The sequence below is a fragment of the Eucyclogobius newberryi genome, unplaced genomic scaffold (assembly GCF_026437365.1).
Source record: "Eucyclogobius newberryi isolate DKJ021-1_F unplaced genomic scaffold, fEucNew1.0.hap1 SCAF_8, whole genome shotgun sequence".
NCBI lineage: Eukaryota > Metazoa > Chordata > Actinopteri > Gobiiformes > Gobiidae > Eucyclogobius > Eucyclogobius newberryi.
Window position 1 is genome coordinate 2,877,265 of NW_027316500.1, and position 24,722 is coordinate 2,901,986.

Consider the following 24,722-nt stretch of genomic DNA (forward strand, 5'->3'; position numbering starts at 1 on the left):
CTCGCACCGTAAACGGTGTTGGTGAAGCACTGCTTCCCCCTTCTGAGGCGCCGGACGGTTTGGCATAATTTCTTTGGGGCCGACCAATAGTCCTCCTCCATGGCCCAGGGTTTTTCCTCTGCAACAGCACGAGCTGCGGCCCGCTTGGCCTGCCGATACCTGTCAATGACCTCAGGAGACCTACAAGCCAGAGTGGCCTGATAGGCCTCCTTCAGTCTGACGACATCCCTTACTTCCGGTGTCCACCACCGGGTTCAGGGGTTGCCGCCACGATAGGCACCGGAAACCTTGCAACCACAGCTCCGAGCAGCCACATCAACAATGGAGGCGGAGAACATTGTCCTCTCGGACTCATTGTCCCCAGCCTCCCCCGGGATATGGGAGAAGCTCTACCGGAGGTGCGAGTTGAAGACCCTACTGACGGAGGGCTCCGCAAGACGTTCCCAACAGACCCTCACAATGCGCTTGGGTCTGCCAAGTCTGTCAGGCTTCCTCCTCCGCCAGCGGATCCAACTCACCACCTGGTGGTGATCAGTTGCCAGCTATGCCCCTCTCTTCACCCGAGTGTCCAAGACACGCAGCCGGAGGTCAGATGACACGACAACAAAGTCGATCATTGACCTCCGGCCTAGGGTGTCCTGGTGCCAGGTGTACTGATGGACACCCTTGTGCTTGAACATGGTGTTCGTTATAGACAATCCGTGGCTAGCACAGAAGTCCAATAACTAAACACCGCTCAAGTTCAGATCGGGAAAGCCGTCCTTCCCGATCACCCCTCTCCAGGTGTCACTGTCATTGCTCACGTGGCCGTTGAAGTCCCCCAGTAGAACAACGGAGTCCCCGGTCGGTGCACTGTCCAGTACCCCTCCCACGGACTCCAAGAAGGCCGGGTACTCTGCACTGCTGTTTGGCCCGTAGGCCGCCACAACAGTGAGAGACCTGTCCCCCAACCGAAGGCGGAGGGACGCGACCCTCTCGTCCACCGGGGTGAACTCCAACACGTGGCGGCTGAGCTGAGGGGCTATAAGCAAGCCCACACCAGCCCGCCGCTTCTCCCCGCGGGCAACACCAGAGAAGTGGAGCATCCAGCCCCTCTCAAGGAGATGGGTTCCAGAGCCCAAACTGTGCGTGGAGGTGTGGCCGACTATATCTAGGTGATACAGCTCAACCTCCCGCACAAGCTCAGGCTCTTTCCCCCCCAGCGAGGTGACGTTCCATGTCCCCAGAGTTAGTCTCTGTGTCCGGAGATCTGCCGCCCAGATCTCTCTGCACCGCTACAAATCTGCCATCTTTATTTTCTGTTCAAAATTCTGATCAGAGGTTGTTCTGCTTGAGATCAATATGGCCACACCCCTTGTATGTTTGCCCCTGTAAGTGGAATAGTAAAGTCAGTTATTATCAAATATGTTTTTTTAATGTTTTTTTATTCAACTAATTTAAATGGGTTTCTTGTAGGTATATCATATGAATTCTCTCTTTTGTCATCTTTGTCAATATGTTTGACCATTTAATTTGAACTAATATTCCATTAACATTAAAAGATTCTATACGTAATTTATGAGATTAAGAATAATTAGAATGATTAATGCAATGGGTATTAATCATTCTTGCAAATGTGCTTTTGTTATACAGCTGTCTGGTCGCCAATATCACACAAACTCCCATGGCAGCTTGGATAAATGGACCATAAACAAAAAAGTTATTTTTGTAAAACCACCAGTAAAATGTGCTTTACGATCTTTGTGAGGGTTCGCACAGTCAAATGAGCGACAGAACCTTCACATGCAAACGCATGCACGAGGAGCATCACACACTCGCTTAATGCAAGCAGACCAGTCACGTATTTTTAAGTTTTCCTTCATTGCTCGTCTGTTCAGATACCCTCCCTCAATGTCACAGATCCTTAGTGCTCTCCCTTCTCTGAAGATCTCCCCCGCTCCCTTACTCTCCCCTGCTCCCTCTGCTCTCGCCTCTTATCTCTTCCCCTCTCACTCACCTGACACACGGGGCTCTCGAGTTTGGCGCTCCTCGTCTGACATCTCATATCAAAGGATTTTGTTTTGTGTCCTTAAGACATTTTTTTCAGTCTGGCGGTTTTACTGTTACATTATTACGATTGAGTCCTTAGATTGATCACTTTGCGCACAGGACAATTATTACGCAGGCCAGTGTGGGCTACAGTCAGATCTGTGCACATTCGGCACAATCAGGCTCATATTATGACAGATTACTGATAGAGGAGAGAAGTCTTGTTTCCACTGACCATCTTGCCCTTATGAATATGCTAAATATGTTAATTTTGTGATTTGCATAGCTATATATGGTATATCAGGGAGGGCTCAGGGCAGAAACTGATGAGGAATTGGCTGCGCCAATTTGGAAGAGAGAAGTATGTACAGGTGTGCTGCGCAGTTTTTTATAAATTGTCTTTTTTTGTGGTCGTTAAATTTTTGCTTTCCGGTTCGCACTATTTCAAGCACAATTTGACAAACTCTTTCATAAATGAGGTCCCTTTCATTGAAATAAAGGAAAATAAAAAAGAGTATGTCGGACTGAAACCTGTATTGAATTGGCAAATGCTAACGCCACAATAGGGTGAATCTTATTTTTCCTTTCTCGTTGATCCTAATGGTACGTACACACCACAGACGCCTAAACGCGCCCGACGCAGAATTTGAGCGCGTGTACGACGCCCCGGCCACTGTACACAGGCACGCGTAAGGCGCGCTCGAGCTGTCTGCGCACATGCGCAGTAGAGGTGTTGTCGCATGAGCAGTGGAGTTGTGGTCGGTGTGGCCTTTCATTGTGTAAAATGGCGGATATCGAGAGCATTGTTTTCACGTTTTTGGTTTTCAAAACTCTCACACGGAGGAGCCGGGCTTATTTCTGTCTCTGTATTCCACCGTGAATACATCATACAGTTCCTTTCTCCCACAAACAGCCACAATCAATCGTTCGTCTGCCATTGTTGACGAGCAAGGAAAAAGTGGCGCTTCTTGGGGAATTCCACGGAGAATACCGGAAATGCGAGGGGCAATACGTACGAACGTACGTCACTGGAGCGTCAGCTCTGATTGGCTGCTGCGGCAGCTGCTACGCTTCAGCTGCAGAGACCTAAACATATCTGAACGCGTTGCGTAAGCCGCTTTCGTCGCCTCGGTCGGCTCATACGCGCGCTCAAACACCGTTTTTCTTGTTTTTATTCTACATGTTCTCAAAATAAGTGTCCAGTTTCTTCATATATCTGCTCCCATGTAAAAATATTGAATCTCCCCTGGACTTTGCAATAAAGATGAATTATGTCCATGGGATTGACCACAGCCAGACAAGTCAAATCCGAACTCTGCAGCAATCATCCCGGAAGTCCAAAAACTCAAAATCTAAGGAATCATTCATGCTGGACTCAGGTTTATTGCCATTGTCATTGAACATAGTTTGCAAAAATAGGATTTTTTTTCTGGTGCTAAGTTGCAACATAAAACAATTAATAATAAATAATAATAATATAAATGTCTATAGAATGGGGGGCTTTAACTTTCCTGAAGTCCACAATCATCTCCACCGTCTTCTGAGCATTGAGCTCCAGGTTGTTACCAATGCACCAGGACACCAGCCAGCCAACCTCCCTCCTGTATACAGACTCATCCTTGTCCAAGATGAGCCCGATGAGGGTGGTGTCGTCCGCAAACTTGATCAGTTTTACGGAGTCATGGCTGGAGATGCAGCAGTAGGCTTGTAGTTGGTGAGAAGTCGGGGTTGCTGTTAGAGAAATGCTGCTTCAGACGCGTATTGTACTGAGATCCAGCGCTCGACAACTCCCTGCTACATCCATATGTTGTGACTTTGTATCGCTCTCTGTCACCAGCTCTGTGCGCTGCCTCCGTCTGCTGCCTTAACTGGCTCAGTTTGGTTGTGAACCGGGGTTTGTCATTGTTGAAAGTGACTTTGATGTGTGATGGTAAATTGCTGTCCTCACAGAATCGTTAATGTTAATGAAAAGATATTCCAGAGTTGGAGAGCAGTATTTGGAGATCACAGTTATATCGGAAGACCAGGCGTTGTTAATGTAAAAGCAGTCACCTCCGCCTCATGTTTTCCCCCCAGAGAGATCCTTGTTTGTCCATGTGAAGCAGCTGGAAGCCCTCTAGGTGTATGGCGCAGTCCAGGACTGACTTGCTGAGACACGTCTCCTTGAATTACAAAACAGGATTTTTTTTTGTCTCATCAGCAGTGCTAGTTAATCCGTTTTATTGGAAAGTGAGTTCACATTAAAAAGGAAAATCCCAGGTAAGGGCATATGTGCGCCCCTGCTCCCTTTCTCACTCTTTTGGCCAAAAAAAGGACTAATTTTGCAGCAGAACTAGATCCGTAGGAGTTGTTGTTCCGATAGTTGTAAGACTGGCCTAAGAGCATGCTGACTCACGATTTGCACACAAGAACAGACAAAACAAAGTGCACCGAAACACCAGGGCATCCATCTGCAGTCCCTTCTTTGCGCACAAAGCGACACTACGTCCCATCACTAAAATGATAAATGCATTTTTTTGACAATCTTTATGCCCTAAGGCCATAGTTATTTTACTTGGTTTACGGATCCGCCGCACTTAGATTATTGATTTCTACAATATAAATAAAATAAATTATTAAAAAAAAAAGTTTCATAAAGTACAGCCGACAAGGCAAAATAGCATTAAATGAAATATAAAAAGCGGTAAGAGCGCATGAAGCAATTTTTCGTCAAAATCCTGCGTGAGTCTGTGACGGAGCAGGTTCGTCCCTGCACACGGCCCCGGGAGAGCATGAGAAGACGCGCGCGCCCGTTTCCTTGTTTGCGACGCGCAGCGCTAACTCCTTTATATCGCAAATACACATTTGAAACCCATTTAACACATTTTCTCCAGCGCGTTTTGCCGCGACTAAGACTGCACACTTAGAAGCGTCAGTTCTACCGATGCAAAACACGCTAAATCTACTGTTACACGCTCCTGCGCGTCGCGTCTCCCCCCCCCCCCCCCCCCCACCTCCCCCCTCCCGTGGTGCCTTTTGGGAAAACCCGGAAGAAAAAATGTTTTGAAATTATGTATATATTTATATTTCGCCCGCCTGTTCAATATATTTCATGGTGACGCGTGCCTGGGGTTATGACGCGGTCTTGCAACCACCCCTTGTCAGTTTGCAGATCCGAGGAAAGGAGATAGTTTGTAATATAGCTAAAAACTGCGTGAATCAATCAAAAAAACACTCTGGGTACATTTATGAAGCACAAATAGCAATGTAAGAAGGTTAAAAGCTCTGAAAAGTCGATTTAGCATGTTATGGGACCTTTAACAATGTGTGTAGGCTTGTAAATGGATTTCCCACTGTGAAGCTTTGTCCAGCCGTTTATGATACAACTGAAGAGGAAAAGAGGAAAACATGGGTTGAAACATAGCTCAAAAAACATTTACTTTGGGATGCCCCAAAATCAATACCGTTAATATTTTTCATACATGTTTTTTTTTTTATGTATTTTTGACTGTAGTTTCTCTGTGTCTGCAGTGGCCGTCTGTTGGTGGGGACGTTTGTGGCGATTTTCTTTAACCTGCTGACGCTGCTATCGGTCAGGAACAAGCCGTTTGTCTACGTTTCAGAAGGTAATTTACACAGTCAAACAGGCATGTACCATAGTCAAAAGCAGACAGAGTTTTTACCGTTATTTGGAAGTTTACAACATTCTCACTTCTAATGAGCTATTTACCTTTTTCATAGTTTGGCCGGGGATGTGACTTATACTCCGGAGCGACTTATTTGTGATATTATTAACACATTATTATATAATTTTGTTTATTATTTTCACACTGGCAACCGCATTTCACATGTTGATTTATTTTTTTCACAAGGACAACCGCAAGCAGAGCGCCCTAGGCTTGTGCACCTGTATGGTACTTGCTACTCCTATACCACTGAAAATTTGAGATTTCAGTATTACTGGTAACTTATAAAGACAATTGAGATGGGCTGAACAAAAATGCCACCAAAAAGAAAATCATATTCCGCAGATTACAAGCTGCAATTAGTGAAATATGCAACAGAAAACGGTAATTGAGTAGCAGCAGAAAGAAAGTGTGAAGGAGAAACTTGCGAGGGACTGGCGAAAAGGCTACTCTTGCTGCAATGGAGAAAACAAAAAAAGCTAATCACAGACTAAAAGCTAGGTGGCAGCTAGCTTTTAGCTAGAGGAAAGAGTTCGCACATGGGTGATTGAACAACGTGCTGCCGGGAGAGGCTTGTCAACAGTGCGTCTCCACACTCCGGTAGTTCCCAAATAGATTAATACAAATCACTTTACGGGAGGACCTTCTTGGTGTTACCGGTGTTGCGCTCTATCAGCACAAGGACAACAATGTCCCAAAAACTACCTGCAGACTTCCAAGCCAAGGTTGACTGTTTCTGTGAGTTCGTTGAAAAGCATGTAACTGAGCACAAAGTGAAACCGGATTATATTATCAACATGGATGAGGTCCCCCCTCACATTTGACATTTCCATGGGCCAAAGTGTTATGGAGAAAGGGGAAAAGAGAGTGAATATATTAATAACTGGTCATGGAAATCACACTTCACAGTGGTATTGGCATGTTGTGGAGATGGCTCAAAATTGCCACCAATGGTCATTTTCAAACAAAAAAACATTCCAAAAATATGATCCCTCTCAGTTGCAGTGACCGTGAATGAGAAATCACAACAGCGGTTGTCTCGTAGTGCGTGGATGGATCAAGACGATAGCTTAAGAAGTGCTACACCAAGCATCCGGATGGCTTCTTTCGAAGACGCAAAGCCCTGCTTTTGATGGACAGCATGCGAGCGCACTTCACACCACAGTTCAAAGATAAATTAAAAGTTGTCAACTCCATACCTGCCGTCATCCCTAGAGGCTTAACCAAAAATACTACAGCCACTTGACATCTCTGTGAACCAGAGCTTTAAGGCAGCCTAGCGTAACCTGTGAGAGAGGTGGATGGAGAGCACAGCTTCACGGCAACCGGGAGAATGTGTCACGCAACGTTCTTGGAACTCATTGGATGGATCGAAAAGGCATAGGCTTCAGTGATAAACAAAACCATCCTGTCAGGATTTAGAAAGACCGGAATAATTGGAACTGCAATTGCGACAAAGAGTCTGACGAAAGCGACGTAGAAGAGGGAGTGGCGCTTCGTCTACCTCCGGAGTTGGCAGGTTTGTTTAGAAGTGACACCAGGGAGAAATGCAATGGATTTAGTGATTTGGGGTTATACTGATGCTCTGGTAAATTTGTTAGCATGTTATATGCTATAGTTATCTGAATTGCTGTTAATGTTTACTGAATTGCTGTTTATATTTTAGGTTAACATACCAGACACTTGACATTTCGTTGTCTATGCATCATCTAGCTGAAGGTGTTTTATTAGCATAGGTGCACCTCTTCTGTTATTCTCTAATCTGTTATTATTTTAAAATGTATTTCAAGATGAAATGTCTGTTTTTGGTCTTGGATTTCATCAAATACATTTCCCAAAAAATTTAACTTATATATGTTTTTTCTTCTCTATTGTACATTTTTTTTCTGGTGCGTCTTAAACTCTGGAGCAAATTCTAGGCCGGAAAATCCAGTACCCAATATTCAAAATATGCATATTTACAGATGTTTCTGAATTTAAAGACATGTTTTAACGCACACATCCACACCACCAGGATCTACAGCTCAGATATTGGAATGTCATTCGGACTAGAGAAGTGTGGGCGGATGGTGACTAAGAGAGGGAAGATAGTCCACACAGAGGGGTCTCACTCCCAGAAGGGTAGATAGCAGAAATGGAGGACAGTTATAAGTACCTGGGAATCCCACAGGCAAATGGCAACCCCGAAGAGGTAACAAGGAAAGTGGCTACGGCCAAATACCTACAACGAGTGAGGCAAGTCCTCAGAAGCCAGCTCAATGGCAAGAACAAGTCCCGGGCAATAAACAGCTACGCCCTGCCAATGATCCGATACCCCGCAGGAATAATCAGTTCGCCAAAAGAGGAGATACAGACCACAGATGTTACGACACGAAAGTGCCTGACCATGCATGGAGGGTTCCATCCCAAATCCAGCACCCTGAGACTCCACACTAGCCATAAGGAAGGAAGCCGAGGACTAGTGAGCGTCAGAGCCTTTATCCAGGACGAAACGTCCAAGATCCATAAGTACATCAAGGACAAGGCTCCTACAAATGACATGCTCAGTGAATGTATGACCGGAACATAACTGAAGTGGCTGATATTAGGAAATCCTACCAATGGCTAGAAAGAGCCGATCTGAAGGACAGCACAGAGGCCCTCATCATGGCAGCACAGGAGCAGGCCCTGAACACCAGATCAATAGAGGTCCAGATCTACCACACCAGACAAGACCCATGGTGTAGGCTGTGCAAAGGGGGCCCTGAGACAATCCCACACATCCCGCACATGCAGGGTGCAAGATGCTGGCAGGGACGGCATACGTGGAGTGCCATCACCAGGTGGCTGGCATAGTGTACAGAAACATCTGTGCAGAGTACGGGCTGGAGACCCCAAGGACAAGGTGGGGAACACCTCCAAAGGTGGTGGAGAATGACCGAGCCAAGGTCCTCTGGGACTTCCAGATACAGACAGATTGAATGGTAATGGCGAACCAACCGGACATAGTGGTGGTCGACAAGGTGCAGAGGAAAGCCGTGGTGGTGGACATTGCAGCACCATGGGATGGTAACATCCGGAAAAAGGAACATGAGAAACTAGAGAAATATCAAGGCCTCAGAGAGGAGCTGGAGTAGGCCTGGAGCGTGAAGGTATCGGCGATGCCCGTAGTGATCAGAGCACTTGGGGCAGTGACCCCCAAACAGGAGGAATGGCTTGAGCAGATCCCAGGAAAAACATCAGACATCTTGGTCCAGAAAAGTGCAGTGCTAGGAACAGCAAAGATACTGCGCCGAACCCTCAAGCTCCAGGCATCTGGTAGAGCAGGGGTCCCCAACCACCGGGCCGGGGACCGGTACCGGTCCGCAACGCGTTTGCTACCGGGAAATAATGTATCAGTGACAGCATCTTCTCCGACGTAACTTTGGTCTGTTCCTCATGACGCTAATGAGCTTGTCTGTGGATATATAATGAAAAGCCTAATAGGAAATTGCCTATGAAATCCATTAAATATAATGGAAAGTATATTATATCTCTGCTCTTGTCCTGCGTGACAACATAACTGATACGTGCATTATACGCAATACTTCATCGCGGATGCGTCGCATCAAACACGCTGCCCAAAAGTAGAACCACAAGCCAGCGAAAATGAGTAAAAAACAGTCTTTGGAGAGCATTCTGGCAAAGGGGAAAAGGCCAAGTGAGGAGCAGACGAGGAGTAAGCGGGGATTTTGGAGGACAAGTCACCTGAGCCAGCATTCTGCAACTACTACGCGATCACCTGTTTTTACTTTTACAAGAGTTTGAGCGGTACTTCTCGTGCCGTGACGGCAACAAGACAGAATTACGGAGCAGACTGGACTTAAACACACTGGGACCGTCTCATTGCACAGAAACACGCGCAGGGTTCCCACTGATTCAGCGTGTGGTGAGTTGTAATTTTTATGCACTTATTTTTGCCATATTTATCTGATGAGCTTCCACGAGTCAGAAGAACATTGAGGACACGTGTAATTGTACGTTATGTTACTCAAATTCGGATCTTTTGGTGTGGTATACTTAATATGTACAAACGCGTCTTTTCCGAGCTGAATCGAATGGAAACCTAAGCCCCGCCCACTTCCGCGCAAATTAACCTGACCGCGACATAAACTGGCACAAGGTTTGGGACCCTTGTGGTAGAGGACCCGAGCTTGAAGGGGGAGAAATAGAGACCGCCCGCGGAGGGTGAGAAAGAGTTTTTTGTTTTAATATATATCTCAAACAGCACAGAAACACATTTGATGTTTGAGAATAATTATAGCTTCAAAAAGGGCCTCAGACAATGTATGTTTGGGGGAGATGAAGTGTTCTTCGGTTCAGACCCCTCTGAGTCTTTTTGTGCATCAGTATCCTGATAAAAGCAGTCAAAACTGCCACTCGTGTCTCTAAATCATTCCTCACATTTATGGCACATTCCCTTCTGTTAATTGACATGAGTATTGCACACTTAACACTGCCGGTTGTTCATATTTTTTGTCAAATGATTCTCTGTGATTTTAGTCCTCACAGAGCTTGAGATCTGTGTCGCATCTGCGCACATGTCTGTGTGTGTGTGTGTGTGTGTGTCTGTCTGCTGTAGCGTTCAGCGCAGTCTCAACAACGCTTAACATCTGACATTTTGGGACGGGAGAGGAGGAGGGGGCAGACGAGATACACACGAGCACTTAACTTTTGGTACAACACACATCCCGCTCATTCATTACACTCCCTGCCTCCTCTCTCTCTCTCTCTCTCCCCCCCTCTCTCTCTCCCCCTCTCTCTCTCTCTCTCTCTCTCTCTCTCTCTCTCTCTCCCCCCCTCTCTCTCGCTCTCTCTCTCTCTCTCTCTCTCTCTCTGTCTCTCTCTCTCAGTCTCTCTCAGTCTCTCAGTCTCTCTCTCTCTCTCTCTCAGTCCAAAAGTGCATTACGCAACCATGTTCCAGACAGCAGTAATGTAGTGTGCCAACAGGGGCAGGCGGGCACGCAGACATGCCCTTCTACGCACGCACACACACAAGTCATAAATAAACCAGTCCATTAAAATGTTTGTTTGGATTGACTAAGCCTGCTAGCAAAAACAAAGAGTCACACATGCATGCATGTGTGCACAAACAAAACAGACACGCACAGGTCAGAAGGAGCGCCGGGGATGTGACGAGCTCTTGACCCGACACCCATCCCGACGTCCACGCACATTAGACTCAACAGCACACACAGCTTTTTATAAACCCAAAAATAGTCTGCGTGCCATGGTTTAATTACAGCTCTGGTAATTAAATATTATACAACATTGTCAGATACACTCATCTCGGCTGAGGAAAGAGTCAAGAGTGGGATGTGAAATGTGCCGTGGAAATGGGAGCACCACAATATGTTATAAGACCAACCAAACCCAAAATAAAATAATGGATTCAAAGGGCTGTGAAGTTTGGTAGTGGGTGTCACACACAATTTACAGATGCAATGTTCATTTGGCAAAAGAAATATTGCAAGTTACCGCAAGGTATTTCCTTTTAAGGTTCCGCAATGTCTTTCTATCACTCTGTATGTCAAATACCACAATATATTCTTCTGATTTTTTTGCGCGTATTCAGTTACTTCACTTTTTTTTGTGCAGCTGCCAGCAGCAGTTGGCTCCAGGAGCATGTGGCTGATCTGAGCAGAAGGTAAGTGCTCCTGGTCCTCCTCCTCCTCTTCCTCTTCTTCCTCCTCCTGGTGTGTGGTCATCAGCATATCTGCAGTGAGCTACAGAAAGCAGGAAGGATCCGCTTACCCTGAGTCAACACCCACAGAGCCAATGACACTGCACAGACAAACTATCTACTCCTCCTCTGTCAGCGCACACACAGCACCAAACCTACCCTACCTCTTAGGTAAAAGGTCACAACTGGTCAATTCTGCACACTGGTTTAGCCCAATTTCTTTCTTGGAACCAGATTTGAGATGGGTTTTCTCAATGTGGACTAGAAATCTGGGGTTCAAAAGTCACAGGTCGGTGTCCCTCAGTAGACTGTGGCCTGTAGAAAATATGTGAATGTGACTGCCCTGAAGATAGGATACTGTAACTGTAACTTTTAGTGCAAGCAGTGCTCAGGGATCATCTCAAAATGGGTTGAAGCTGAAAAGACTTAATATTTTTCATCTCTCTCTGGACCCCCTCCCCTCCTCAAAAGACTTTTTAAAAAAAAATCTGGCTTCACATAAAATTGTGCCCATTTTGAGATGATGAAGTGCTTTCGGGGGATTGGATATGTGTGGTTGTAAGCAGAAACTTTGCTCCAAAACAAGTCATGTTGAAATAAATTGATTATCTTGCAAACTATCTTTCCTAATCTAAAACCAAAATCTGTGCAAGGATTTGGCACGACGTGCCAAACTTTTATTTGTAGTGAGTGAAGAAGTAAAGACTGCGGCAAAGGTACAAGGCTGACCTGGCATTTAGGAATCGTTAACGGAGGAGACATATGATTCCGATGGATTGCTAACGATAGAGCTGGTTCTCATGTGGAGTTGGGTTCTTGATACCCATCCCTATTGGGAGTAGAAATGTAATGCCCAAAGAAAAAAGTCACTTACTTGATTATATATTTACGCTTAAATTACAAGTTAAACACTTGATTGCTTGATATTTTTAGCTAAAGATTCATATTGCAGTGCAAATAAGATTAGCTCTGCTCAATAAAAAAACACTCAACTTCCCCACTTGGACTTGATTAATATCTCTTCTCCAAAGAAACTTCTCTTGAACAGGCAAGTAGCGGAGGGCCGGCCCGCGATCATTGGTGTAAAAAAAAAAAAATCAAACAAATGAAATATCAAATAAAATATAACTTTTCTGTCAAATATAGGCTATTGAATCTATTATTTAATTCATTTCACATCATATTTATTAAAGACACAAGTGCAGACAGATGCCTGAGGGCAAAAAAGGAAAAAAAATAATACAATTGTGTTTTAAGTATTACTTGGCATGTTTGACTTGGCGGGCCGGATTATAAAGACAAACGGGCCACATGTGGGCCGTAGTTTGCCCACCCCTGCTCTAGAATATACAAAATAATTTCAAATCCATCTCAGACCATAAGCCTACCAAAAATAAAAAGAGAAAATTACCTTGGAATTACTCCTGATGCCAACTTCTGGACCGAAAATGTCCAAAAATGCCAACTTACAATTAATACAATACAAAACACTTTACATAACACAGTACACAGCTAACGGATTAGCTAAAATGGGTTTCACATCAGAGATTTGCACACATTGCACTCTCACAACCTGGCACTGCACTCCAGTCAAACACTTTTGGGATGAAGTCACACAGTCACTATCCACTATAGTGGGCTGCCACATCCCATTATCCCCCTCTCTTTCTGCAAGGGGGATTTTACACAATAATTACTGAAATAACGATAAACTTCAAAACACCCCTCACTGCTGTTGCTGTTGTCCTCACTGTTACTGTTTTGTATCTATAAACTGAAAAAAACAGATTAGCTCTATTTTATCAATCTGGAGGAAGGACTCAGCGCTTTAGCCAATCACAGCAGCCTAAAATTGCAGGCACATTTTTTCGTCTGCTCGTTACTTTTTACCTATGTTTCTACTTTCTACTCCTTACTTTATAAAAACATACTTTGTTATGCTCCGTGTGTTGCCTTGCATCAACACTTTTTCCTTTCATTTTTATGCTCGATACCGTGGTACGGACTACTGTGGTAAGAAATAAAGGCTAACTGAACTTGAGGCCCTGGCGAGAACAAAAGAAGAATCAGAAGAGAGGGAAAAGAGAGTAGTGGCGCGCAAGGTGAGATAGGATGAGCGCTTTCATGAGGTGATGGCACCGGCAAATGCAGAAACACTGGATCATATTTGTGACGTGTTTGACCGTGTGTTAATGACCACAGGCCAAATTTTGCCCCCGGTCTTTGTATTAACTTTGGAGAGGTGGGATCATGCCAAAATATGAGGTGTAGTGAAGCAGCTTGAGGCCATGGTGTCCTCAAGCATAAATTACTAATATTAACCTGTGTGGGTTTTATATTTTCAGAATCAGAAAGGATTTATTGCCATTGTCAATGAACAACATTCACAAACATAGGAACTTGTCTTGGTGATTCGGTGCAACATAAAACAATAAACAATTAATAATTCAAAAGAGGAACAATTTAAATCTACTACTATCTACTTAAAATAGGCCTAATATGTACACACATTTACACTTGTACAGATATACATGTAGTGTGTAGAAGTGAACAGTGCAGTGAGTGATTAAATTATGGTTAAAGTGACAGTGTCATGAGGGGAGTGGCTCAAATATTACTTGTCAAGGGTGGAGATGTATAGGTCCTTTGAGGAGAGAGCGATGCAGATGAGGGGAAACTTCCCTCTGTCTTGCCTGATACACGGCCCACACACCGTGCTGACCGTGTCTCTTAATAATCTCCACAGTGTGGAAACAGTTGTTAGGGATCACGGGGGCGGGGTCTAGAGGAGCTCCGCTGCGATGCTTCAGTTGATGTATGAATGACAAAACAAACTTTGTTCTTGTTCTGGCTGCCCTGTAAGTAAACGAAAAAACGTCTTGCTTCTGTTACTGGGCACCTGTTACTGCGTGGTCTGGGCCAGACTCATGCACAGCTTAGAGAAGAATGTCTATTTGGAAAACCGGATAAATCCCCACTGTCACATCACATTCACCCAAAATCTTTTTCCCAGTTTGCGTAAAACTGGCACAGACTGACCGCACAATGCGAGATCCACACATACGATCAGACTGAGCTGACCACCGTGTGTGCTCCGTTCTCGCACCCTCTGTGTCTGATTGTGCGTAACGGTGTGGTCTTGTGCTGCACGCGACTCATGCAGTCCGGTTAAATTGGCACAAGCCCATCTCGAGGACATACGCTCCAAACACCGGGGAAACTGGGACTGAGTTTACGACAGGGCAAGTACCACCTGATTACGCACAAGAAGTCCGCTCACACATCTCTGCCTGTAAACTCTCCACACTGGGTGACCACCATCACCGAGGACTTAGAGGCCTGGCACTGGGACTAATGTGGGTTCTGGGGTGTGCAGTAGTCTGGGGGTCTGCGCTTCGGGATCATCCCCTCCTGTAGGTAGATGTAGGCCGGGGGTAGAAGGCGGGGGGATTAAAGGTGTGCTCTTCTCAGTGGCTCGTACCCCGCGGTCACAAAGGGGTGGGGGCGAGAAAAAGAAAATTCTAAATTTTGAGAACAAATTGAAAAACTCACTTCTTTCATCACCTGTATATGAGGCCATTACGGCAAACATCTTCCACACAGGTGGTGTTTTTGAATGCCACAATAATCAGTGATTGGTTCAAACACTATCACAATATTATGTTCTTGGACCATCCCACTCCAGCGGCCAAAGACAAAGATGGGAGAATGAATAGAGCAGCTCTAGGGGTCTCCTGAAAAAAACTTTGCTCAGTCAGAATTGTAATTGCAGTTGTCATGCAGGTTTGACTTACATTTAATCTTCATGTAAATGTAGAGACAAATAAATATTTTCTAATCTCCTCTCAACAAATATAATTTTACCACTTTATAAACTACCATTTCTTTATGTTTTTTATTATCAGTGTCACTTTTACAGACACCGGAAGTGAGAAAACATGGTCCGCTCAAACAAGTGGAATGACCTTTTCGCCAAATTATCTTCTATAATTGAAGTTGCAAAATAATTAATTTAGTCAGCAATTTTTTTTTTATTAGTCGACTCGTCAAATGATTAATTCTATTGCACATTGAGACTTTTTAAATACATTAACAACCAAACAAAGGTTAAAATATGGTCAAGGATTTTAGATGATGAATATTTACAATTAAATGAATATCATTAATAGTTTATTGACATTCGATTTAATGATGTGTTTACATAGTCCACATAAAAATTACATTGATCAAAATAGGACTACAATGTATTCTTTATAGTCGACTAGACATAATAAGTCAATACATTTTTGCAGCCCTACAAGATGTCCACAAAATCAGGTGAAATCCCAAGATAACTAAGCATTTGTGGTGGATATTTGATAGACTTTGCAAACACATTTGACCTGAGCACAAAACAAGTGCTAGTAGACAAAAAAAGCTGTCTACATGGTGTGTGCTGGAGCTGTGCGGACGCTTGTGGCTGCATAGGCTTTATATAACCTCTCTGCCCCCAGACCAGAGGAGGTCAAGTGGGGACACGTACTGACACATACACACTCCCAATTAAAACATGCACTATCTGACTTTAATGGCTCTCCCCCTCTCTCATACGCATTCCGTACGCACGCACGCACACACACACACACACACACACACACACACACACACACACACAGTGACACACATCTAGAGAAACTAGGCTGGGACGTCCTGTTCATCTCTGCTCCTCTCGGCCAATCGGAGCGTGGTAATGCGGTTGAAGTCTCTGTGCTGTCGCCCCGAGTAACTGGCCCCGCCTGACTGCTGACTCCCGAGCCTGTGTGTGTGCGCGTGTGCAATATAGTGGTGACTGTAGATGTGGGATTACACAGGATGTAATATTCATCAGCACAGACACAGCGCAGTCTGCTTTGTCTCACATATTCACTTCTAGAAAACCTACACAGTATCACAAAGCCTGGTGTAGTGCTGTAGAGAAGAAGCTATTAACGGGTGCACAGAGTGCAATAATATCATGAGATTAAATATTCTATACACGTAATTTTAACATTGCTTACAGTACACATGCTATGATAGAGATGTGACTGAAATTTCAAAAAAGGGAGCTAGTGATGCACAAAAAGTGTAATTTTATGTGCTACTATAACTATTATGTGTGATGTCTGTGTAATCCCAGAGTTTGCCAGATACTTCCATCGTAAAATATGCACAATATCTGTCTGAGGAAAGGAGCTAACTAGACTGTTCTTTATTTTGGTTTAAAAAAAAAAAATGGAGGGTTAGCCCGATTAACATTTTGATCTGGCCTGAGGACCCCTACCAGCTTTTATTGAAACAGTATTAATATTGATAAGCCCACAATGTGCACATAATAGAAGAACAACGTTGTTGGTTTTTAAACAGTTTTTAAACTAACTCCAGTGTCCAGTGGAGGACAGACAAATATGGACCAGACTTTGGCCCCAAAAAGCAAGTAAAGTAGCTGTGCCGTAAAGTGGCTCTAAGACTGTGTTCGATGAGCTCAGAGAGCGTGAGTCGAAGATTTACATTTTCTTTTGCTAGAGACATCTTTTCACCACAATATTCCAGCAATAAAGAATTAGAGCTCATTGCAACATTGTTGTTGTTTTTTTGGACATTTCCAGCTGATCTGTTGAGTTTTCTCAATAAAAACCTTTTATTCCTACTTGCTTTGCAAAGTTAGCAAAGGTCAAAAAACATAGGAGTATTTAGCTGAAACAAATATTATTTTAATATTATATGCATGTAGAGGTGGAAAAAATACTGACGTTCACAACTGAAGTATAGTTTGCATGTTTAGTCTAAAAAAATGACTATGGTAAAAGCAGCTAAAACTCTTAAGTAAAACTACAAAAGAACGCCATCGTAAATGTATGTTAAGGAAAACTGTATGGGGATGGGTGTAGTTCTTTTTTAATTTAATGAATTCATTACATCAAATTTGACTTATTAGCTGTAGATGTAATTTGCTGTAATATGAAAGGTGTGTTTGACCTGATTTGTGTGACATGTTTGCTTGTGTTAACCTTCTGAAACTTATCCTATGACAACACCTCCAGGCTCTGCCCCTCTCCCTTCGCTCAAGTCTGTCTGTCTCTGTCTCTCTGTCTCTGTCTCTCTGTCTCTCTTGTCTGTCTCTGTCCATCTGTCTGTCTCGGTCCGTCTGTCTCTGTCTCTGTCTGTCTCTCTGTCTCTTTAGTAAAGCTTTAGTAAAGCTCCCATGGCTTTCTACAGGTTAGAAATTCAATCTGACACGCAGTTGAAATGATCCGCCACCAAGAATTGACCTGTTAACCAGATCAGTCTTGGTCGAATAAGCTAGTTCTGTGGCGTTAAACAGTTTTACAACCAGTTAGTCAACATTAAAGGATATGCAAAACCAGGTTTAATGAGCTTTTAACCTCATTATAACAGTGTTTCCTCATTATTAGTTTACACAAATTAGATTTTTTTTTAAATTCCTACATTCTTGAGTATTCTTGTATTGTCCTGCAACTGAGGCTCAAGTGCTCAGAAAATTCTGTTTTCACCTACCCCGTTTCCCCACTCACATCCCTGTACGTAGTTCAAATATCCCAAAAATGGTCCCAAAATTTCATGTAGTCATAAAGTAACAAAAAAATCAAGGAAAATCAATGGACCTGTTTCTATTACTGAGCTGTTTTTGATCAATATTGTGTTTTATAATGAAAAAAATGTAAAATAATGACTGTTACCCTATTAATGGTTTTACACTTTGGAATTGTAGGTCTGGGAACTATATTGCTGATGCATGTTGTATGTGTTGTTTCTCTCTAGTTTGTGCGGCATCATCCCCGGTCTAAGCAGTGTGCTGCTGCCTCGCATGAATCCTTTTGTCCTGATCAACATGGCAGGAGCCCTGTCCCTCTGCGTCACCTACATGCTCATAGAGATCAAGTACAAACTGTTTTATTTTGTAGGCTTGGACAGTATGTGAAGAGGAGATAGACTGTGAAAAGATTTGGAAGACACACATTTGTAACCATGTTTTATCATTGTTCCCTCATCAACAACATACCTGGGGTTGTATTTAGCTTCAGTCACTCTTGGTTCATTAATCCTTTTTATGAGATTGTGTCTAGTTTTGATATTCCCTCCCTGGATTCTTATGTCGCAGGTATAAAAATCCAGACTTCTGTGCAGCTTTTAAGCCCATAAACCATCACTGTCAAAATATGTTCATCATTTATTTATGTTTTCTTTGTTCATTCACACTGCTGACAGCAGAGGGCATACCAACTCCTAAATACCTCATTGGACATGAGGGTGCAGTTTGTAATATACATTTCATTACAAAATGTGTACATTATTTTAAGTTACAAAATGTTAACTTTCTGGCAGTGGTGTCTCTAAAAGCCTTTTGGACATCTACCACTCCCATGCACATTGTATACTACTGCTGATTATACGGTTTAATTTTATTTTTTGATTATGACACACTTCTATTAATTGTGTTTTGATCTTTTTAAACAAGTGCTAAATAGATAATTAGATAAATAAATAACGTTATACTTAGCAAGGTGACCAAAAGCATGTTTAACAGCCAATAAGAATGCATAATACACACAAGGATATGTCAGATTTCTATACCTGCTCATTCCAGACACTCAGAGTATTAATTGGCAACTCCCAACACAAATATTAATACTTCCATACAACAGACACACTTTAAGCCAATTGCAACCAAAACCTTTTATCAAATCTAAAATGTTTTATATGGGACACAATAACCGATTACTGTGTACTTTCTCATTATCTATAAACTGGTACAAATAATTTTGAGGCTGATCTCACATGTGATGCAAATAACAGCTATTTAAACCACAGATAAAATGCAGGAAGACTGACTCGGAATGAAGACGGCACAAAAAGCTGTGCTGATTTGCCTGTTTTCCCTAACTCTTGGATCATAGTCGAAATGTCTTGTTTTTCTAAAACAATTTCCTGATGACAACAACTGAAACCTTTTCTACGATGTTTTACCTGTAGGCCTCAAATAAAAACAATATGGTTATTGTGTCCCATATGCAAATATACCACATAATATAAACAAGATGGATGCCTGAGCTATAAACAAGATGGTTAAATGAGAATATTTAAGCCAAAGTTCACCTTCCCCATTTTGATTAAGATATTAGGCATATACTTGTACATTATCAAGTTGACTTTTGTATGTATTTGCTCAGTAACTACAATGCAGTGGACACAGCATCAGCCATGGCCATTGCACTCATGACTTTTGGGACCATGTATCCTATGAGTGTGTACAGCGGAAAGGTGCTGCTCCAGGTGGGTCCTGAACTAACCTATTTGGATCTTTACATTAGCACTCTACTCCGAACACGATGTACTGAATATATGTATGTTTGTCCTTTAGACCACTCCTTCACACATCATCGGACAGCTGGACAAACTGCTCAGAGAGGCAAGAGAAAATCATATTGTTTTCACTTTATGTAATTATATGAAGATTTCTTTCTTTTTTTCTTTTTTATTACAGTAATCTATTGTACTAATGGGCTATTAGCACCCAAGTTGCTTAAATACGTACTACTCCTTAATAGCATTTTCTTATAAACTGCACCAACATTTAAAAGAGACATGTCATACAACATGAACATTTATGAACTTATAACAATATTAAATTGTGTTGTTTCATCAAATTCTTACTTAAAGTTGTATCCAGATTGATTCTTTTATGTTTGAGTAGTTCTGTTTGTTTTTTACATTTGGGGTTTTAGTGTTTTCACCTATCCCTCCCTTACTTTCGATTCCGGACTATAAGTCGCACCTTTTTTCATAGTTTTGGCCGGGGTGCTTATACTTATATTTATACTTATACTCCGGAGCGACTTATATGTGATATTATTTGTTATTTTCACACTTGCAACCGCATCTCATACTCCAGTGCGACTTATGAATGTTTTTTTTTCCTTTTCTATTATGCATTTTTTGGCTGGTGCGACTAATACTCCGGAGCGACTTATAGTCCGGAAAATACGGTATCTAATATTCAAAAATTAAAACTGCTACATGTCATGGTGAAATGCCATTATGAAGTTTTGGTAGTAGTTTCAGTTTAGAACAGGTCAACAGACCAACGTCTATTAGCCCACCTTTACATTGAACAAAATGTAAGATGAGATCTAAATGATTTTAATTTTTAGTTCCAGAAAAATACAATCTACTTTTAACAGAGAGTCTTATTGTTGAGCGTTTGACCATCTTCTTCAAAAACACAGTTGAAGTTGTGTTGTGTTTCATTCATGCTTGTTTACACTTGATTTCAGCTCTTATACTATCTTTAAGCGCTGGTTAATTATGTCTTAAACGTGAAAGGTATCCCTGATCAATTTCATATGTACGTAACAATCTGATGGAATGTCCACTACCTGCTTATCTCCAGGATTATGTTATTGCTTTGCCTGGAATGTTTCACTGTATGGCACTGAACTTACCGTGGGACTTGGGACTAGTAGGTGACCTACTCCTGAAAAGTTTAACGTTCTTACTATCCACAAACAATATATGTGGCCTGCAATGTTTAACTGATATGGGAGCAAGCTAAATCACTGTTAAAGTTGAATAAATATTGCTGCATAGCATTTGTCAACAATAAAATCAGATTCAACATTAGATACAGCAATAGTCTTGAGTTGCATTTCTTTCTGTGTCCAATCAGGTGTCGACTCTAGATGGGGTGTTGGAGGTCCGGAATGAGCACTTCTGGACTGTTGGGTTCGGTTCTCTGGTAACTTCATGCACACATCTTAAGTTTCCACACATTGGCTTCTTTTCATTTCCTGATGACTGATCCCATCTAGGGATGTCATGATATCAAATTTTAGTGTAACAATTATTGTGAAAAAAAACATCACAATTTATCAATCTTTCACGATGATTAAGACTGTGACCAAATCTTTAATTTTCCTTCATTCTCATGGGTTAGGGTTAGCGTCGAACACATTACTGTTCCCCATGTTTGTGACCAGCTTTACAAAATTGAACTATCTGAAAAACAAAATAAAGTTAAATGTGACAGAAAAAGACTTTTATGTCTATTTTTGGACTATATATTGAACAAAACAAAAAAATAAAATTTTCTTCTAAAATTGTCACGATTATTTTTAATTATATTTTGGTTCTTACTTTTATTTATTGTGACCTGAATAATCATGATTATCGATTAACCTAACAATTCTGACATCCCTTAACCATAATTAATCCTTTTGACTTTAACCCCAATTTTACCCTATATTTTAAAGGGTAAAATATATTGCTTGGACTAGCAAAAGGTTTTGCTAGTCCAAAGGTTTTGCTAGTCCAAACACATTGCTCACTTTCTGAACACATTCTGACCAGTTTTTTGGCTTAAAGTGTTGCCTGGTCTAAAATAAACAGGGATTTCGTGCTGTCTTAAGATGCTTTGTAGTTTAAGGATAGAGACGCCATTCCTTTTTTTTATTCACCCTCTTAACTTTGTTAAGAGCCCCAGCAGGATAGCCAACCTCTGTGTTGTAAAGTCTTGATCACCCCCCAGCTTTTCTTGTAGTGGATGGTTAGAGTCAAAGTGCAGTTACTGATCTGTGTGTGTAGGTTTCCTATATATTTCTATTTGGGACTTCCCGTTGTGTGTTTTCCACATGATGTTCTGTGTTCCCCACCAATGGTGCCAAAATTGTTGTTAAATGCTTGGCCACATTGTATGTGATGGACATAATGGGTTGAAGTGGAACATTCTCTTTGTGAATTTTAGGAAAGCCATAAATGCATGGAATAGCTTCCCCAGGGTAACAGTCTATAATAGCCTGTCTATAACATCATCCTTCTCAAGCTTCTGTAAATAGTCTCATCACCTACTTCTTTTAGCCCCTGGTAGGGTCTCTTTTCAAACGTTGGATTTGGTAGTGTCCTCGAAGAGGCTGTTGACTTTGGCTTCACAGTGCAGTCCCTTGCTCCCTTGTCTGCTTTTGTAGTCCCTTGCTCCCTGCTCCCTTGTCAGGTGTAATGTTTGAAGGAGGCGGCTTTGCCCCGTATTTTCAGCTCTGCAGTCATTTTGTTGCTCCTAATGGCTGTTTCCGGTGGCTGTGTGTGGCTGCAGCTGCTGCTGTTCACACGTGCTGCAAAAAGACTCTAGTGTTATCCTTCTTTCAGCAAGGGAAAGGCTGAAAACAAAGTAGAATTGCTCTCGAAGTTCATAAGCAAAGTGCTTAATGGAATGTACAAATATGTTTTTCTTAATGAAGCACTTTAAGAAAGCTTGCTCTTTTTAGTGTGAATAATACATAGAATAATACATAGACTAAGTAAAAGTTGAATATAAGTTTAAACTACATTTCCGAACTATACTGTAGGGGTGTCAAACTAATTTTGGGCCGCAGGCCAAATTTCAATACTTAGTCTGGGTCGCAGGCCGATGAAACCATAAAAAATAAAATACCTTTTATATAGCCTAGTAATAGGTATATGTGGACACTGTTGCACAAATATGCAGCAGGTTAAAGACTGAGTCCATATTCATGCATCAGCAGCAGAAACTAGGGAATATGAACTTGTGATATGATTTCTGATATGAAATATCACAGACATGTTGGTTGTCGCTGCACAACTCAATATGGGCTCACTATATTGTCGATTATTTTAGTAATCGAGTACTCTATCAATTATTTTCTTCGATTGATCGAGTAATCGGTAATTTTTTTTTAACATTCCTTCTAAAAAACATTTAAAAGCATAATAAATCATTTAAATAAACGTTATAGTTCATAGTAGAAAAAGCTTCAGTTGTAGTCATCTGGACTCAGTTAGAAAAAATATTTTATATTTTTTCTAACTGAGTCCAGATGACTATAACTGAAGCTTTTTCTACAATGGAACATGCCTGGACGAATGAGGGATTACACCGACATGTTATAGTTCATAGTAATAAACAAATTATGTTTTCACATAAAACGGCAACATTTCACTTCACCAGTCCAAACTGCTCTGTTTTTATATATAACGATTATATATAAAGGATTAATTCACTTGTCACAGACTTTTGTAAACAATTACAGTAGCTATAAATTTGCATTTCTGTCACATAACTTCAAATAAGAAACTTGTTTTTAAAACTTTATGTTGTGTGAGACCAGTGATCCCTTGTGTTTTGAGCTGTAACTCTGCAGTCATTTTGCTGCATTAGCTCTGTGAGCTCTTCACTTGAGCCGCCGCATCATCGCCCTGTTAGCGTGGACTTTCTCTTTCACACTCGTGGTCCTCCGTGCTGTTTTCATGGATGTATTGGCTGTTTCAAAACACAACAGAGGAGAGAGCGGCATATATTAAACGTTCGAATGTGACTGGGAAGCAGAGTTTTGTTGTGCATGAATGACTTTAATACGAGTATGTAACAGAAAGTCTGCAATGATGGGGCAACGACACTGAGGCTAAAGTGAACAACACATGTAGTTAATACTGCAAAATGATTGCAGTATTAAGCTCAAAACACTGTGCTCTTTCACACAACAAAACTTCCCAGTCACACTTGTGAGTTTAAAATATGCTGTTCTCTCCTCTGTTGTGCTTTAGTTGCTGCAGGTCAGCGGCCCACAGATTCGCATGTTTTTAATTAAATATGTAAATTACACAAATCATCGAGATTTACTTGATTAATCGTTGCTGCCCTAAAATTAGTGCATTGTGTTTGTATTCACAGTCACATTAGTTTAGACACAGTCAGAGCTCACAGCAGCTTCACTCTGTCATGTTCATACTTTTACACTCTTTCCTGATCTGTCCAGGTTTGCACTGGTTTGGATGTTTTCCTCAAAGTGCTGTCATCACAGATGTTTGTTTTCTTGTTGTTAGCTCCACATTAGCTGGTGCTGATATCCACAAATTAGTCTTTCTTTTTCCACATCTTTCCCCGCCCAGACCTCGGCTCTAGTCTACTTTATTCAATACAATTCAATTTATTTTTGTAACGCCCAAAATCACAACAACAGTTGCCTCTGAGGGCGACAGTGAAAAATGAATCAACAATGTCTGTGGTGGCGAGGGACGATGTCCCAGAGTCCTCTGTCCTTAGACCCTCCTTCTCGGCCAGGAACAACTACAAAAAACCTCCTTGGGAAAAAGTAGAAACCTGGAGGAGTTCCAGAGTGAAGGAGAGATCTGACTCTCAGACGCGAGGGAGACTGAAGCTGGACCCACTATTCAGGCAGATGAGGGACCGTCCATACGGGGTAGGGACCGCTTCACCAGGAGAGGAGCATCTGGGTCCACAGGTCCTCGGAGTGAAAAAAAGAAAAGGCAGTGAACAGTTT

At 42.1% G+C, this 24,722-nt stretch overlaps 1 protein-coding gene across 1 annotated transcript in view; it reads left to right on the top strand.

Annotated features, from left to right (window-relative positions):
• The window catches only part of slc30a6 (solute carrier family 30 member 6), a 68,231-nt gene that overhangs the window by 27,089 nt on the left and 16,420 nt on the right, over window positions 1–24,722 (top strand). The window contains exons 6-11 of the mRNA XM_072437262.1: window positions 5,539–5,633; window positions 11,310–11,358; window positions 18,193–18,312; window positions 19,602–19,704; window positions 19,793–19,840; window positions 21,098–21,166. Coding sequence (XP_072293363.1) covers window positions 5,539–5,633; window positions 11,310–11,358; window positions 18,193–18,312; window positions 19,602–19,704; window positions 19,793–19,840; window positions 21,098–21,166 — 484 coding nt within the window. The remainder of the gene's footprint in view (window positions 1–5,538; window positions 5,634–11,309; window positions 11,359–18,192; window positions 18,313–19,601; window positions 19,705–19,792; window positions 19,841–21,097; window positions 21,167–24,722) is intronic.